Here is a 13,966-nt window from a genome sequence, read left to right on the forward strand (position 1 = left end):
CACACACACACACACACACACACACACGCACGCACGCACACACACCACATGCTGAAGTTAAAACCATTCCTCATTTCTCCTAAAAAAAAGAACAAGGTCATGATAGCTGTTTATGTACTGAATTTGCGTAGCRATGGGTCACATTGGCGATATTTTATTTTGGCGAATTTATATTTTGTGATAATTTTTTACACTTTGCATGAGCTAAATTGTTGCTAAAATTCTTTTTTTTTTCTGTTTGACAGTTTATCAGAACATGAGCAACATGAGGTGATTTTAAGGTTTTTATTCCACAAAACCAGCACACATAAACATCCCTCCACGCTCCTGCATTGTTTTGCTGCTCATTCTGTGCTCCGAGGTGTTTGCTGTCTAAGAGCCACACCACACCTCCTGTCATCTTYCTGCAGGATTGTGAGCCTCACAGTCTTTCAAGTGTGCTCGGCTGGTAATGAGAGCTGATGGAAAGTGGTGAGATTCTTCCATCAGTCCTCCCACACACGCAGAGGGAGACAGACAAAGCCACTGGGTGCAGATTTCTTTGCCAACACGCGYACGCATCAGCGTGTAAATGTGTGCGCGTGTGCACTGCGGATGATCAACACCTCCATTCCACAGAGACATCTCCTAATCAGATGAAACTTCTGCCGACACTTCAGCTATTCCTCAGATGAACTTACAGTGTCTTCATCAGTGATCCTTTACACTCCCCACTCCCTCTTTTACTTCCTGTCTTCCATCCCTCCTGCAGTAGGTCCACTCATGGATTTGTCTATRATTCTTCCACTCTCTATGTCTTTATCAGTGTTTTGATGCTGAGCCAAATTCACAATTTCTCTTACTTCTTTAGAGGTTTTGGCCACTGCACTTCTCCAAAATCAGAATCATTTGAACCRTAATTACTGCACTGACATGTTGAGTAATAAATCGTTCTCACTTCAGGTGAGGAGACGTTTGATTTCTTCAGCTTTTTTATTTGCCTTTATTGGCTTAAGATTGGCTTTGGGAACATATCACTGTGCAGATTTGTTGCTGCTAATTGGCCGTATTTATCTGAGTCATTTTGATTGCTTGATTTCAATACTGCATATTAATCTCTGCTTGGGCTGGTRCATTATTATCCCTGGGTTTATATGTGTACAAATACTGCAATTTCTGCTCTTGTGGTGTTTTATAAATGTCTGGCCCCAGAGTCAGAAAATATATTTTTAAATGATGCTCCTGTTTTGTTATCAGAACTGGTTAATGGTTACTTAAGTCTATTTGAAAAAAAAAAAGTTTTCTTGGTCAATCAAGCTGCTTTAATGTTGTTCCTGCACATTTATGTTCTTGTCAAGGCCTCTCTTAAAAATAAGTTTACATCTCTGCATAAATAAAGGATACATACTGAATATTTCCCAGTGAATAAAATATTTTATGTCTAGATGAGTGATGTCCTTACGACAGCTTGTCTTATGTGCAGCATTCTAACCTTTACTGTTCTGTGTTATGATAACCAGACAGATTTGTGAGCACTCTTTCCAAATGTCTTCCTCTCAGTGTGTTATTCTGTCTCACAACCCTTTCACTGTGAGATGGATGAGGATAGATTCAGTATTGTCAGTTAGCTTTTAAGTTTCAGGTATAATTAATTTTATTTCCAACTGAGATGATGCTGTTGCTCTGAATGAACATTTGACTTTATAAAGTCTTTATCAGCCAGCTCAGTCTCCGGTGTTACAGCATGTGGTTCCTTGAAGCTTTCTTTTAAAGTGTCTGTGACATGCATGTCCTTCAAATACAAAAGGTCAAAKAAAACATCTTYGTATTTAGGAAACTTAACTTAAAACATGGGGTTTTACCCATTTTTTCACATAACTGGCAYATTTTCTTAGGRTTTTGGCTCAGCCAAAGTGAAACAGGAAGTGACATCAGRGGAAAACTTTTTTWWAAAGAAAATTATTGTCTAAAAAGTTGAGTAGGTCATCTGGATGGGGTCTGTACAGAAAAGGTGTTTAAAAGGTGATGCTAATGACTACAGTTGAGGTCATAAGTGAGGATCAGTTAGCCTCACAGAAGTGAGAAATGATGGAAAATAAATATAATCTTTGTGTTAAAATGCACCCTTTTTGGTTTATTTGATGGAAGTTTTGAGAAAAGGGGCAAATGTTAGCCAAAGAAGGAAAGCKTAAAAGTTAGATGGCTTCAGAATGTGGGTTTTATCCCTAAAAAGAAGGCTTGTGTTATGTTTTTTTAACACTCTTGACAGTTTTCTTTCTTCTTCTCTCATCATTCGGTACACAAGCAGAGGGAAAGACCAGAAGAGGATGTGGTACAAAGAGGAGGCAAAAATGATGAATGGGGAAAGAGATGTGGAAATTTTACAGAAGAGCAGGGATGGACATATTAGAGAAACTTACCAGCGGGGGAGCAGGGAGCCTGAAAGCACGAGGGAGCAGAGGGGAAAGATGAAGCGGGACGTTGAGATAAATGCCTGAGAAGTCTGGAGAGGCTCTGAGTGTTTGAGCTTTGTCTGACATGGGCTCGGAGCTCTGCAGTCTCATGTCCCATGCTCTTTCAAGTGGGAAGCTGAAAAGCCTTCATTTTAGCTGCTATGCCACTGAAGTGCAGTCTCATTAAAGCTAACCTCATGTCTCTCCTGTGATCCTCGGGYGCTCCACAGTGGGACAGTTTAAATCCTTGACTCGCAGCAACAGTGCTGAGGTCACTGGTGACTACCCTCCTGTATGTTTGTGCGTGAGGGCAGAAAACACTGGCATCCTTTTTTTTATTTTTCATTTATAAGGGTGAAAATTTGATGAGCAAATAAGCTCGAGTGTGCTGAAAATTACACCTGCACTGTCAATTGTTTGACAAAAAATAAATAAATAAAATAAAATAAAAAATTCTGCTATATTTTCCTCTTTGCCTTGTCACAGACTTTTCCAATCATTATAATAAAACCTATTTTTTGCTTTTTTTTAATTCTCACAACCATGAATTCAAAGTAATACATTTCTGTTACCATTTCAGTTTAGATGTTTGAGTCTAACATGCTCTGTTTTGTGTTTCCTTTCAAAACCTGCCTGATCCTGTCACTGGGAACCTTTGGATGCTTCTGGCTACATTAGTCTCATGTGAGTATTTCTATCCACAACATGTGTGACTTGACCTGCCATTAAGAATAKAATATTTTTAGCCAAAAGAACCTCTAAGAATAAAATCACTCCTGTATGAAGAACTTTATAGTGAATGGCTTAAAATCACAGYACTGTCTTGATATGTTATTTTGTAAATCCTTTGAATTTTCTAGCACACGTTTTATTTGGTAATGATCAGGCATTTGCATCACAGGTAAAGGCGCATTGGACTGTTTYAGTTAAATATTTACCTTCATATGAGAAATGCACTTATTTGCTATTTTTTTGCATGAGAAAATGAATTGATTTGAAATCGAAGGAGATGAGATTACAGGTGTTGGTKCTATTCCCAGGTAATTTCACCAGAGAAGTCAGGAAACCACATCTTCCGACTGACAGGCCCCGGCGCTGACCGGGATCCTAAAGGCCTCTTTACCATYGATATCGACACGGGAGACGTGTCGGTCAGCCGCTCACTGGACCGGGAGGCTGTCGAGTCGTACCAGGTCAGAAAAGCACCTGCTTATTCTGTTTATGTGCTCTTTTCTTTCCTTTTAGCTCATGTTGGTGTACGCTGCCTCTAATTCTTTGACATAATGTCACTTTCTGTGTGTTTCTGTTCTGTTTTATTCGCATTTATCCCTCCGAAGGTATTGATGTGAATTTATTGTTCAAACAAAAATGTGCTTTGATGTTCATGTGTATGGAAAGATTGTTATAGAGTGGTTTGTAAAAAAGAAAAGCTCTTTGATTTGCAACCAGGTGACACAAAATGCTGGTAGTCAGGTTTGAGAAAACAAAGGGCTTTTGTATTTGTTTCAGCCAATGTGATGCTATCAGAAACAAGAACTGGATCTCCTGTTTTAGGTGTCCGCTGGGTGTTGCACCTTTGGGGTTGTCTGTCTAATAAAGGCATTTTTCCTGGAAGAGAGAGCAAGATAAGGTTAGAGAAAGTCTGCTTTTTTAGGTCTGCCAATTGACCTTATCTTGTTTTCAGAAATCAGATGTGAGGCAGGGTATACAGCTGGGTGCCAGCTGTTGATAAGCTAACTGCATGTTGTAAAAACTCYATAATACGTCACTCTGCAAATATCAACAGATGTGAGAGAAGTGTGAGCAGGAGAGAAAACTGAGAGGAAGAAAGACATTTGCACATATTCATCAAATTCCCCTCCTTTGTTTTCCTCACCTTCAGGAACATGTGACTGTATCACTGAGTCGCTACTTGTTTCAAAGCATCTTTGGCAACTAGTAACTGAACCTCTCCAGTGTGCTAATGAGACACAAACAAAATATCAGCATCTTATTGATCACATGTTACCAAGAAAATGGAAAAAAAAATAATTCAGAAACACATGCAGTTGGATCCAGAGACAGGTACCAACTTACATTACTTGAGTAACTTTTTGGAAAAAAATATACTGTACATTTAGGAGTAATTTATACTTTTACTTGAGTAATATTATGAAGTATTGCTACTATTGAGTAAAGTTTCTGGAGACTCTTCTCAGTGTGAGTAACTTCACTGAATGAAGCATATTTTAAACAAAAATACRYGAGACACACGGACAAACCAGCAGTTTCTTAGTGACACCACTTATTTGTGCACCTGCTTTACTGTTATCATGTTATTTTCCAGTCAAAAATATACAGTATATGTTGTCCCTGCAGGACTTATCATACCTACTGTAAACATTAGTTTCACAAGTTTTATATTAGAAAAGAAAATTCTATGGAAGTACGTTTCTTTTACTTAATTTGTCATTTTGTAATTGTTATTTTATTTTATTTTATTTTATTGTATTTTCCATTTTAATCTTTTAAATACCAAACTTTGCACACAACTTTATCTTTTTGTCTGCCTGATGACGTCATTGTCATCAGTCATCTGCTTGTTAGCTTCATTACATCCAGCAAATCACAAACAAAAATTACCACGACACAAATACCAAGAAGAAGAGTGTGGAGGACTAAATGAACATATCTGGACTTTTCTTTAAACAAACTCTGTGGTGGGCGGGGATTTGTTTGAAAAGGTTCAAAGACGTTTAATGCCAGAAGTTAAGGGTTAAACCTCTAAAGAAAGAGAGATAAAAGAACAAAATATAAAGATCAAGAACTGATGAAGATGGTCTAAAAGTAGAAAAATAACCAGCTACACTGAGACAAACCACACTTATCAGAATTTATTTTGTTTGGTAATTTATGTCACTCCCATAAGTTGTGGGTTTATGCATGCACAATTTACTGTCCATATGTGTGCTATTTTCATTTCCAGATAATGGTGATTTAAWTGAGCTGCTAGATGTAAATCTAATGATACATAACATGTCCAGAAGAAGCTGATTCAATCTTGAATCTCATATTTTTTTCACTTAAGCTGTTTCCACTGTGCAGACGTTTCTAAAGCAACATTTGATATCATTTTGTTGCTTTTCTGTTTTTCCTTGCAAGATGCTTTTTACTTTTTCTTTCTTTTCTCTCATAAAAATGTTTATTTTACATTTTTAAAAGGATTCATTCATTCTTCATTATAAATTAGAACATATATAAATATATATCAAATTGACTTTTAGTAAAACCAAACAGCTGTAGTTAGTTTTAAAGGTTGCAGTTTTTTCTCTGCGCTGTAAGGCTTCACAGACTTTGAGTTTCATTTTATTCCTTTTAAAATAGTTTTGCATCATTTCTAACTATTTTCTCTTTTATCACAGAGACAATGACTGCATGCTAAAACTCAGAACAATTATTTTATTCAAATGAAATTCAATTTGTCTATCAGTACCCCTTCCAGACAGAAAACGTATTACTTCTTCAGGACCCGGTGGCTCTTAAAGGCTGTTTGTTCATTAAGGGTCCCATTGAGTCTAATGTCCTGTGTGGGCCATCAGACACGAAACATTCAGAGGTGGATTAAACTGATATCACTTCAATGTTCAAAGGCAAATTGAATCAAATAAAACTTTTTTTTCCAAGTCAAATGAAAGAGTTGAGTTCTTGTACATAATTTCATTACTACGACACATTTGTGATTTGTTTTAGGAGAAACTTATGCATGCACGTTTTACTGTTGGCACAGAACACAGACTTATTTCCATCTTGAAGAACAAAGTTGTGTCTGCTGTTTCAACTACAAGCCAATAAGATCTTGTCASCATGTACAAGATGGCAATATTGATAGACAGTGAACACATGAAGAGGGTTTTAGGCCTGAGCGTTCAGAGCTGCAGCCTTGTAACAGAGTACATTTGGCTTCTGCTGCATTTCATACAAACAGCATACTTCTCACTTCCTGGCATCATAGATTTCCTAAACCTGACAGAACAGATTTTGCGCACCAGCGAGCAAAAGACAGAGCGCATCGGCGTTGGTCTTTGTTGGCACTGAGTTGTAGCTTTAGCTGTGTTGTACATACAAAAGCACTGAAGTTCAAGTGTGGCTAAAGTGAAAGACAATGTTATGTTGCTGCAACAGGGCGATGAGACATTTCTTAACCAGGATGTTTCTTAACTACTTTGATGGTTTAAAACTTTGTCTTGAAACTATCATAAAAACATTTATTTTCTTTTAAGGAAAACAGAGAAAAAGGGGATCCTCTTAAAAATAATAAAATCTCTCAACCTTTTATTGACCTGATTTTTAGGGTGTACTTGTACCAGGAACATATTTTTGTCTGTTAATTTGATCCAGACCAAAAGTTGACTTACTTACTTTATTTATTTATTTATTTATTTATTTATTTATTTATTTAGATGCAGTTTGAATTCACATTGCGCTTTTTTCTCCAAGCAGACGATAATTTGGACGTTCATTGCTCCCTTTGGAAAGACATGACTGGGGAGGGACAGAGCAAAGATCTGGAATAAAATATAGATGTCTAATCAAATATTTTCACTTTAATGTGGTATTATTCTGGAAACCGGTCGAACCCTRCTCCTTCGTTTTCTCGCTAAGCACGGAGAACTCAACTGCAGTCTTGTGTGTCCTCAGATGAGATCCGTGTGCATCTGCCTAAATATGGAGGAGACACAGCGTCTYCTCGTTGGTATTGTTTATAACGCCCATGTAGTGGTAGCATTAACAACAATGAAGGGCTAATTTTTACGATGTTACTCAGCAATGGTGGCTCGTGAAGTCCAAAAAGGTTATGTTTCCTGTAGTTGGTTTGGGTCGAGGCCGGTCTGTCTCGRTGWGGTTGTTTGGTCCACACCAGGGTTTGCACAAGTGTATTCACAACTGAATAAAAGGTCCGGACCAACAGGAGAAACAAACTCTGGTTTATTGTCAGGTGTRAATWCACCCCTAATAAACATCTTCCACTCATGCTGTTTGCATGTGTTGCATCCAGAATCCTCCATTTACTGTAGATGTTCATGTTGTTCATGTTACAGGAAACAGTGTGATTACACAATTATATTCCCCACTGTGATGTTTGATCCAACCAAAGCCTGCATTACATCCATGTATTTATTTCAAAATCACAGTACATTACCTGGTTTTTCCACTCTTCCTAAAAGCATGTCATCTTTTTATCCACAGCCTTCTTCACTAGGTTTGCTAGACTCTAAGACATTTTAGCAACAGTCTGTGTTGTCAGATGCCATGGAAACTCCAGGACATTGCATCCCCTCTCATCTAGTTTTATAACAATTTCACCTTTTTTTTAATCTGGCGGTTCTCTTTGGATAATTATTTTTCTCTGACCTACATGCTGACAGATGCATTCTGGTTGGGACGTCCTCCTTAAGTGTCATTGTTAAATTAAAACAGTAAAATCAATGCTTTGTTGTAGTTAAATAAGGTTGTAATAAAATATTTTGCACATCTTTTTTTACAGTATGTTTAGAATTGATCTCTGCTACTCACCTCGAAAGGGCACACTATTAGCACTGGTTTCAAAGAACAATGAAATGAATGAGACTAAATTGAAGTGGCTGGAATTTTGTAGGCTCAACTTGAAATTGAGGAATGTAAAAATGGTTGCAATGAACTGAARAAAAAAACTTGTGAAAGACTTTAAGAAAAGCACAAACTCACTTCAGCTCAAGATCAGCAAGAGTTCAGCTGAAAACAGATGGAAACTGGGGGTTGTAAATAGGCCATTACAGGAAGCACAGAGCAAAGCAAGACAAACCAACAAACTCCTGACAAAGTAAAACATTTGCCGTGGAGGAACAAACAAACACAGTGATCAGCTGGGCCACATGTTCACAAAGATTTAATGTCAAACATTATTTTCTTATTAGGCTCAATTAGTGTGAGAATGAATGTTAATGAGATGTAAAATGGGGGTGGGGGTGGGCTCATCTCCGCTGTTATCTGACATGCTTGGATCCTGTAGGAAGTGCTGGGGAAAAACTCTGGTTGGCTTTGAACACATGCAGGAAATAGAATGTGAAGTGATAAACARCAGGCGTGTTTACACAGATAGAAGGATGACCCATAGAAACAGAGGTTATAGCAACAATGAGTGCAACAGGTCATTTGAATGAGCTCGTCTTGATGCTTAAATCTTAGTGAGATAAAAACAGCTTCAAACTACAAACAAGTTAAGGATGTTTGTCTTTTTCCTAAGCACATGCTTTTATTGTCTAAAACAGCTACTTTTATTTGATAAATTGTTTGACTTGACCCAGTTTTTTGGCAGAATCCAATATTTTACATTTGTCTAAAGTTGTGTTTTCCAATCCTATCCCTCAGTGCCTTAAAAATACCGGGCAAGTTCAACTCAGTTATTTGATGTCAGCAGAGTTGTATAAAGTACAAATACATTGTACTTAAAAATATGTTGGTTATTTTTCAGTCAACATTTTGCTTCTACTCCTTRCATTTTCATGCAGTTATCTATACTTTCTACTCCTTACATTAAAAARGGWATTTCAAGTAAGTTGACACACACAATGAATTTGTTTCCAGCTGAYGATGTCTCTCCAGTACACATACATACAATATACACAGTGATAGAAACACAATAACATAATAAATAAACATTATAGTATGTGGATTAYATATGAATAATATATTCATGTTATGTACAGTAAGCATGCACAAAGATGAAGATGATTGTTGCAGATATGTATATGTTGAAACAKGTAGCTGTGTGGATCCTAAAATTTCCAACATTAACATGTTAATATAACATTATAGTTGTTATGACCTTTAGAAAAATGTGTTTCTTGGGAAGGTTACCTCCCAATAAATGTTATTTTGGAATTTCTGACCCCCAGTTTTACTAGTTTTACTTTTGTAACTTAAGTACAGTAAATCTCAGCTACCACCCTGTACACAGCTCATGTCAGGTCTCAGAAGCTAAACAGGGTTGGTCCTGGTTGGATGCCATAAAACCAGCATAGGAGTTGCACCTTTTTTTGTTTGTTTGTTTCCGCTCTCAGAGGAGTGAGACACTTTTTCCTTCTCTCCTGCCCTGCCTTATCTTTCCCTGCTTTGCTGCTTGGAGACTTCTCTACATTTTTCATCCGAAACTAGAAATTATGGATAATTTTGTTTTTATGGATTTGGTTAGCTGGTCTCTCAATAAAATTTTTGGAACAAAGTTTTTTCTTCTTCCATGGGAGGACATGTCGAAGGTGGGACCTCTGTTCTCCTCTGTTCTGGATATATATCTGGACTCCGATCACTGGATTCCACAGATTGGCTTGGTGGTCTCCTTGTTTTCTACAAAACAGCATCGGTGGCTATTCGGGCCATTTCCTGGCTGCCTGACCAATATGAAGGATTGCCGTTCTTTCAGCACTCAGACTTTTGTCTTGAGCGAGCTGGACTCGATCTGCAAGCGGTTCTATTGAGGGTCGCGGGCCGGCTGTGGTTCCTGGACTTTGCTGGCCAGGTGGAATTCATCTTGGAGAAAGCTAATGGATCGGCTCGGCGGAATTTGTCCACACCATTCRCCTGATTGGATTTGCCACCTTTGAGATGCACCAGCAGACATCAAAGCAGATGGAAAATTATTGTCTGTCTGACTCTCTTGTTCCCAAAACAACTGATTGCAGAATGTGGCTCTCCCCGACAACAGCCTTGATCTGTTGACTAAAATCTTCCTGGCTGGATTACATTGATAAGTCTCTGCCCCCCCCCCTCCCCCCCTCCTCTCACACCCATCTGATGTGGTTTCCTGAGCAGACTGAAGGCTGCACAGAAGGAACTGTTCCATCAATGTTCTGAACTATTGCTGTGCTGGTTTTGGGGACTGGATTCTTCGGGCCCCCCGAATCTCTCTTACTCCCCTGGCTTATAAATCCTGCCCCATGCAGAGGTTWTTTTCAAACACCATAGCATGTCACAGTGTTGATATAATATGATGTTTTTGCTTTTTTCCTCATCTTCCCTTGTGTGTTTTTTTTTTTTTAGTTTTTCTGTTGTTTTGTTGTTACGGTAGCGCAACTGTGTTTGCTGCATGTCCTTTAACTGCCCCCTCCCCACTTCCCTGAATGTACAGCACCTTGTGAATTAATTTCTGTGAAAGGCGCTACATAAATAAAACTTTACTTACGTACTTACTTACACCCACATTGGAACTTTAGCAAGAGAAAACCTTAGACCATCATCATAGGTCGCCTTCCATGACAGATGACTAAGTAAGTAAATCTCAGCTACTTCAACCAAAGTGAAATTCTTAGAAAATACTTTCTTTTATGGAAAGATCCTTGTACTTTTACTCAAGTATCACTTTAAAGTTTTCCATACAACACTGGACTTCAGGAATGTAAACTCAARACAAAAAAAGAGAAAAAAGGAGAGAAAAAAACAGCTACTAGCATTTGGTAAGTTTCCAGGTTTCTCATTGTTGCTTATGTGCCTCAGAGTTCTGTTGGATCCTGTGACTTGCAGATGAAATGGATCCTTCCTTTGATGGCACATCTAAAGAGCACCATCTTTTCTATATTCTGTCAATCAAGCCGCAGTATAGTGACAAAGGAAAGGCTCAAGAAAAAGGAACTTGGAAGAATCTATCTCAAGTCTTGAAAGGCTGAGCTGTGAATTGACAGCTGTTTTAAAATTTAGATTTATAGATATCCCAGCTTTCAAACAGTATACAATACTGTCCCATCAAAGCACTTTTTGTTTGGTTGACAAACTAAAAGCGAAACCAAGAAGGTTTTCTCTCTTATTTAAACAGTTCAATTTATTTATTCACTGTGAAGACATGAATATATGCTAAGAATCAGTCACTTTTCTCTTTTTTTCCCCTTCTTGTAATTAAAAATCCTTTAATGATTAGGGCCCGTGCTGCTTCATAAATATATCCTGGTTTATTATTTGTGAATTAAACATTAGTTATATTTCATTTTATAGGAAGGCTGAGAAGCTGCTTGAATCAAACACATCAAACAAACATTTCTTAACTAAACTGATTTAGTTTCTCTGCAGGATTTAATCCTCACACCCCGAAGCTGAACTTCTGCAGCTGCACAGTTTTGTTGGTTTAACCAAATCACAKAGTTCTAAATCCTACTTTTACTTCTGGTCTAACTGGGTTTGTTTCTGCTAAGTTTCCAGGAAGGAGGCATTTTATTAAATGGGTCATGTTGTGGAGGTGGAAGAACTGACATTTAACAACATGCACATTAAACTCCAGAGCCAAACGCCTGTTTGTGTTTTTTTTTTTTTCACTCCTACATTAGAGTTTTTAAGTAAAAAAGACTTTCAAGAATCAAGTATGAATTTATGGAAAGTCAAGTTAGGCACTGTTAGGAGTTGTGCAGGTGACAGCTATCACAGTAAATCATGTGAATGCTGCTTTTCCTGCAGAACATTGTGTCGTATAAGAYGAGCAGTGTCCCTTATTTTACCTGTCAGTGGTCGTACTGTTACAGCTGATCAGATCTGCAGTAATGCAAACATACATACAGACTTAYGCACTTCTGTTTGATGTAGCAGCTGAATGCTTGTACTTACAGTAGTGATGTCGCAGTGAGCCTGAGGCCTGAGCAAAGTGAGGCCAGTTGTCCAAAACCCACATCAGTTTTCTGCTTGGCTGGATTGTAATTTCCTGGGCTTTGGAGAGCAGGATATGCTGCCCTGCACATAGGAAAACAGGTCTGATGTGCTCTTAGTCCCTGTGTGTGAGCAAGAGATAACACACACACACACACACACACACACACACACACACACACACACACACACACACACACACACACACACACACACCATTTTAAACAACTTTGTCACCACCATCTTACCTTTTGAACAAACGAACTTCTAGCCGTCACAAAAGCTTCCACTGTTAAGAAATAAATGCCTTGCTTCTTTCAAGCCACTGGGCCACACACCAGTGCWCTCCACTGGTTGGACTTGTGCTCTATCATGTATCATTACACGTGCTGACCTGTCTGCTTTACTACACCTTTCTTTCAACACATTATCATAAATAACATGTTTTGCATTTGTTGTTTGTCTCCTCTGTGTGTGTTTTTTTATAGGTTTTGTTGAATTACTCTTCAAAATGCAACTACAATTAGTTATTATTATTATTTATTTTTTCACTCTGGAGCCTTTCTGTGGTTTGGAATCTTTTACCTGTTACCCCTAATTTACACTACATGCGTTCCGTCTCCGCTTCGCTCCGGTCCGACCTCCTCAGCAAATACTCACCCATTATAATCAATGAGAGTGTTTACGCTGGCTGCGCAGGACGGTGGTGAGCGGATGGGGATCCGTCAAAATTAGAACAGATGGTATTTCTGCCGGATGCCGGAGCAGCGCCGGAGTCAATTTTTAAATATTATGTCGCACCAACAGGAAATGAAACTAGCACAACATCTGTATTTTCAAAATAAGGCACTTTTAGGYGGGATAATTTGTCGGAATAATGTCAAAATTGCAGCTATATTAATAAATATATGGATATATTTATACACAGATGCTGTCAGAATGTATCGTTCTGTTTGGGAAGCAGATTAAAACATGTAGCATGAAGCATGTGTGTACACACACGATACACATTTTATTTTGAAATCAGAAGTTTCAGAAAGACAACAGTGATACAGTTTCAACCATAGATATCAAAAGCTTTTATGTCAATGCTTTCAGCTGTGTTTGGAGTTCGTCTTTCACAGAAATAATTATTTTTTGCTGTGACTTCCACATTTATCTATCGCATGATCTCCACTGTCGGACCGGAGGGGAGCGCAGTCTGTATAAATTGAGASACAAACAAACAGCTGCGACCTGCCCACCGCTGCGGAGCGGAGATGCATGTCGTATAAATCCGGGGTTAGAGTTGCTGTCATCTTTGAAACTCCCATAAACTCCATCAGATATAAACTGTCTTCCATCTACTCGCAGCTGACCAGATTAAACAGAGCACCCTGGTGCCGAGCCTCGGGCATTACGGATGCTAATTCAGCCTGTTTGCTGCCTGCTGAGACACAGAACAAGCCCTAATGCACTCTCCCTCAGACCAAGGTCAGCTCTATTTTCAGCTGCAGTGGCTGGAGACAGAAACATATCAGTGATGTCTCCAAACACAGAAACTCTGCCACTCATCTCAGGTATGAAGTGATAGTGATACAAAAATTAACACACACACAAAAAAAAGCCAATTTGTCTGTTGAATTTGAAGAAGTCAGTGGATGAGCAAAGAAAACTAAACAAATATATTTATAAGTAATTTGGTGTTACTCTTGACCCATTAGCAGCAAATCACAGTGAGAGAATGTTTCCAAAACTTGTAGAAACCAAATATAAAAGATGTGTATGAAAAATGAATAGAAAGTTTAAGCCTGTGCAGCTTTGGGTGGAATGAAAATAGTGGTGGCGGTGGAGGGCGCTGTGCGTGTGCGTGTGTGTGTGTGTGTGTGTGTGTGTGTGTGTGTGTGTGTGTG

The 13,966-nt window shown here is 38.4% G+C and overlaps 1 protein-coding gene across 1 annotated transcript in view; it reads left to right on the forward strand.

Annotated features, from left to right (window-relative positions):
- Positions 1 to 13,966, forward strand: part of cdh13 (cadherin 13, H-cadherin (heart)) — a 325,369-nt gene that overhangs the window by 147,995 nt on the left and 163,408 nt on the right. Inside the window, exons 5-6 of the mRNA XM_014034245.1 lie at positions 2,538 to 2,543; positions 3,473 to 3,625. Of these exons, the coding sequence (XP_013889699.1) occupies positions 2,538 to 2,543; positions 3,473 to 3,625 (159 nt within the window). The remainder of the gene's footprint in view (positions 1 to 2,537; positions 2,544 to 3,472; positions 3,626 to 13,966) is intronic.

This window comes from Austrofundulus limnaeus, unplaced genomic scaffold, assembly GCF_001266775.1.
Source record: "Austrofundulus limnaeus strain Quisiro unplaced genomic scaffold, Austrofundulus_limnaeus-1.0 Scaffold7, whole genome shotgun sequence".
Lineage (NCBI taxonomy): Eukaryota > Metazoa > Chordata > Actinopteri > Cyprinodontiformes > Rivulidae > Austrofundulus > Austrofundulus limnaeus.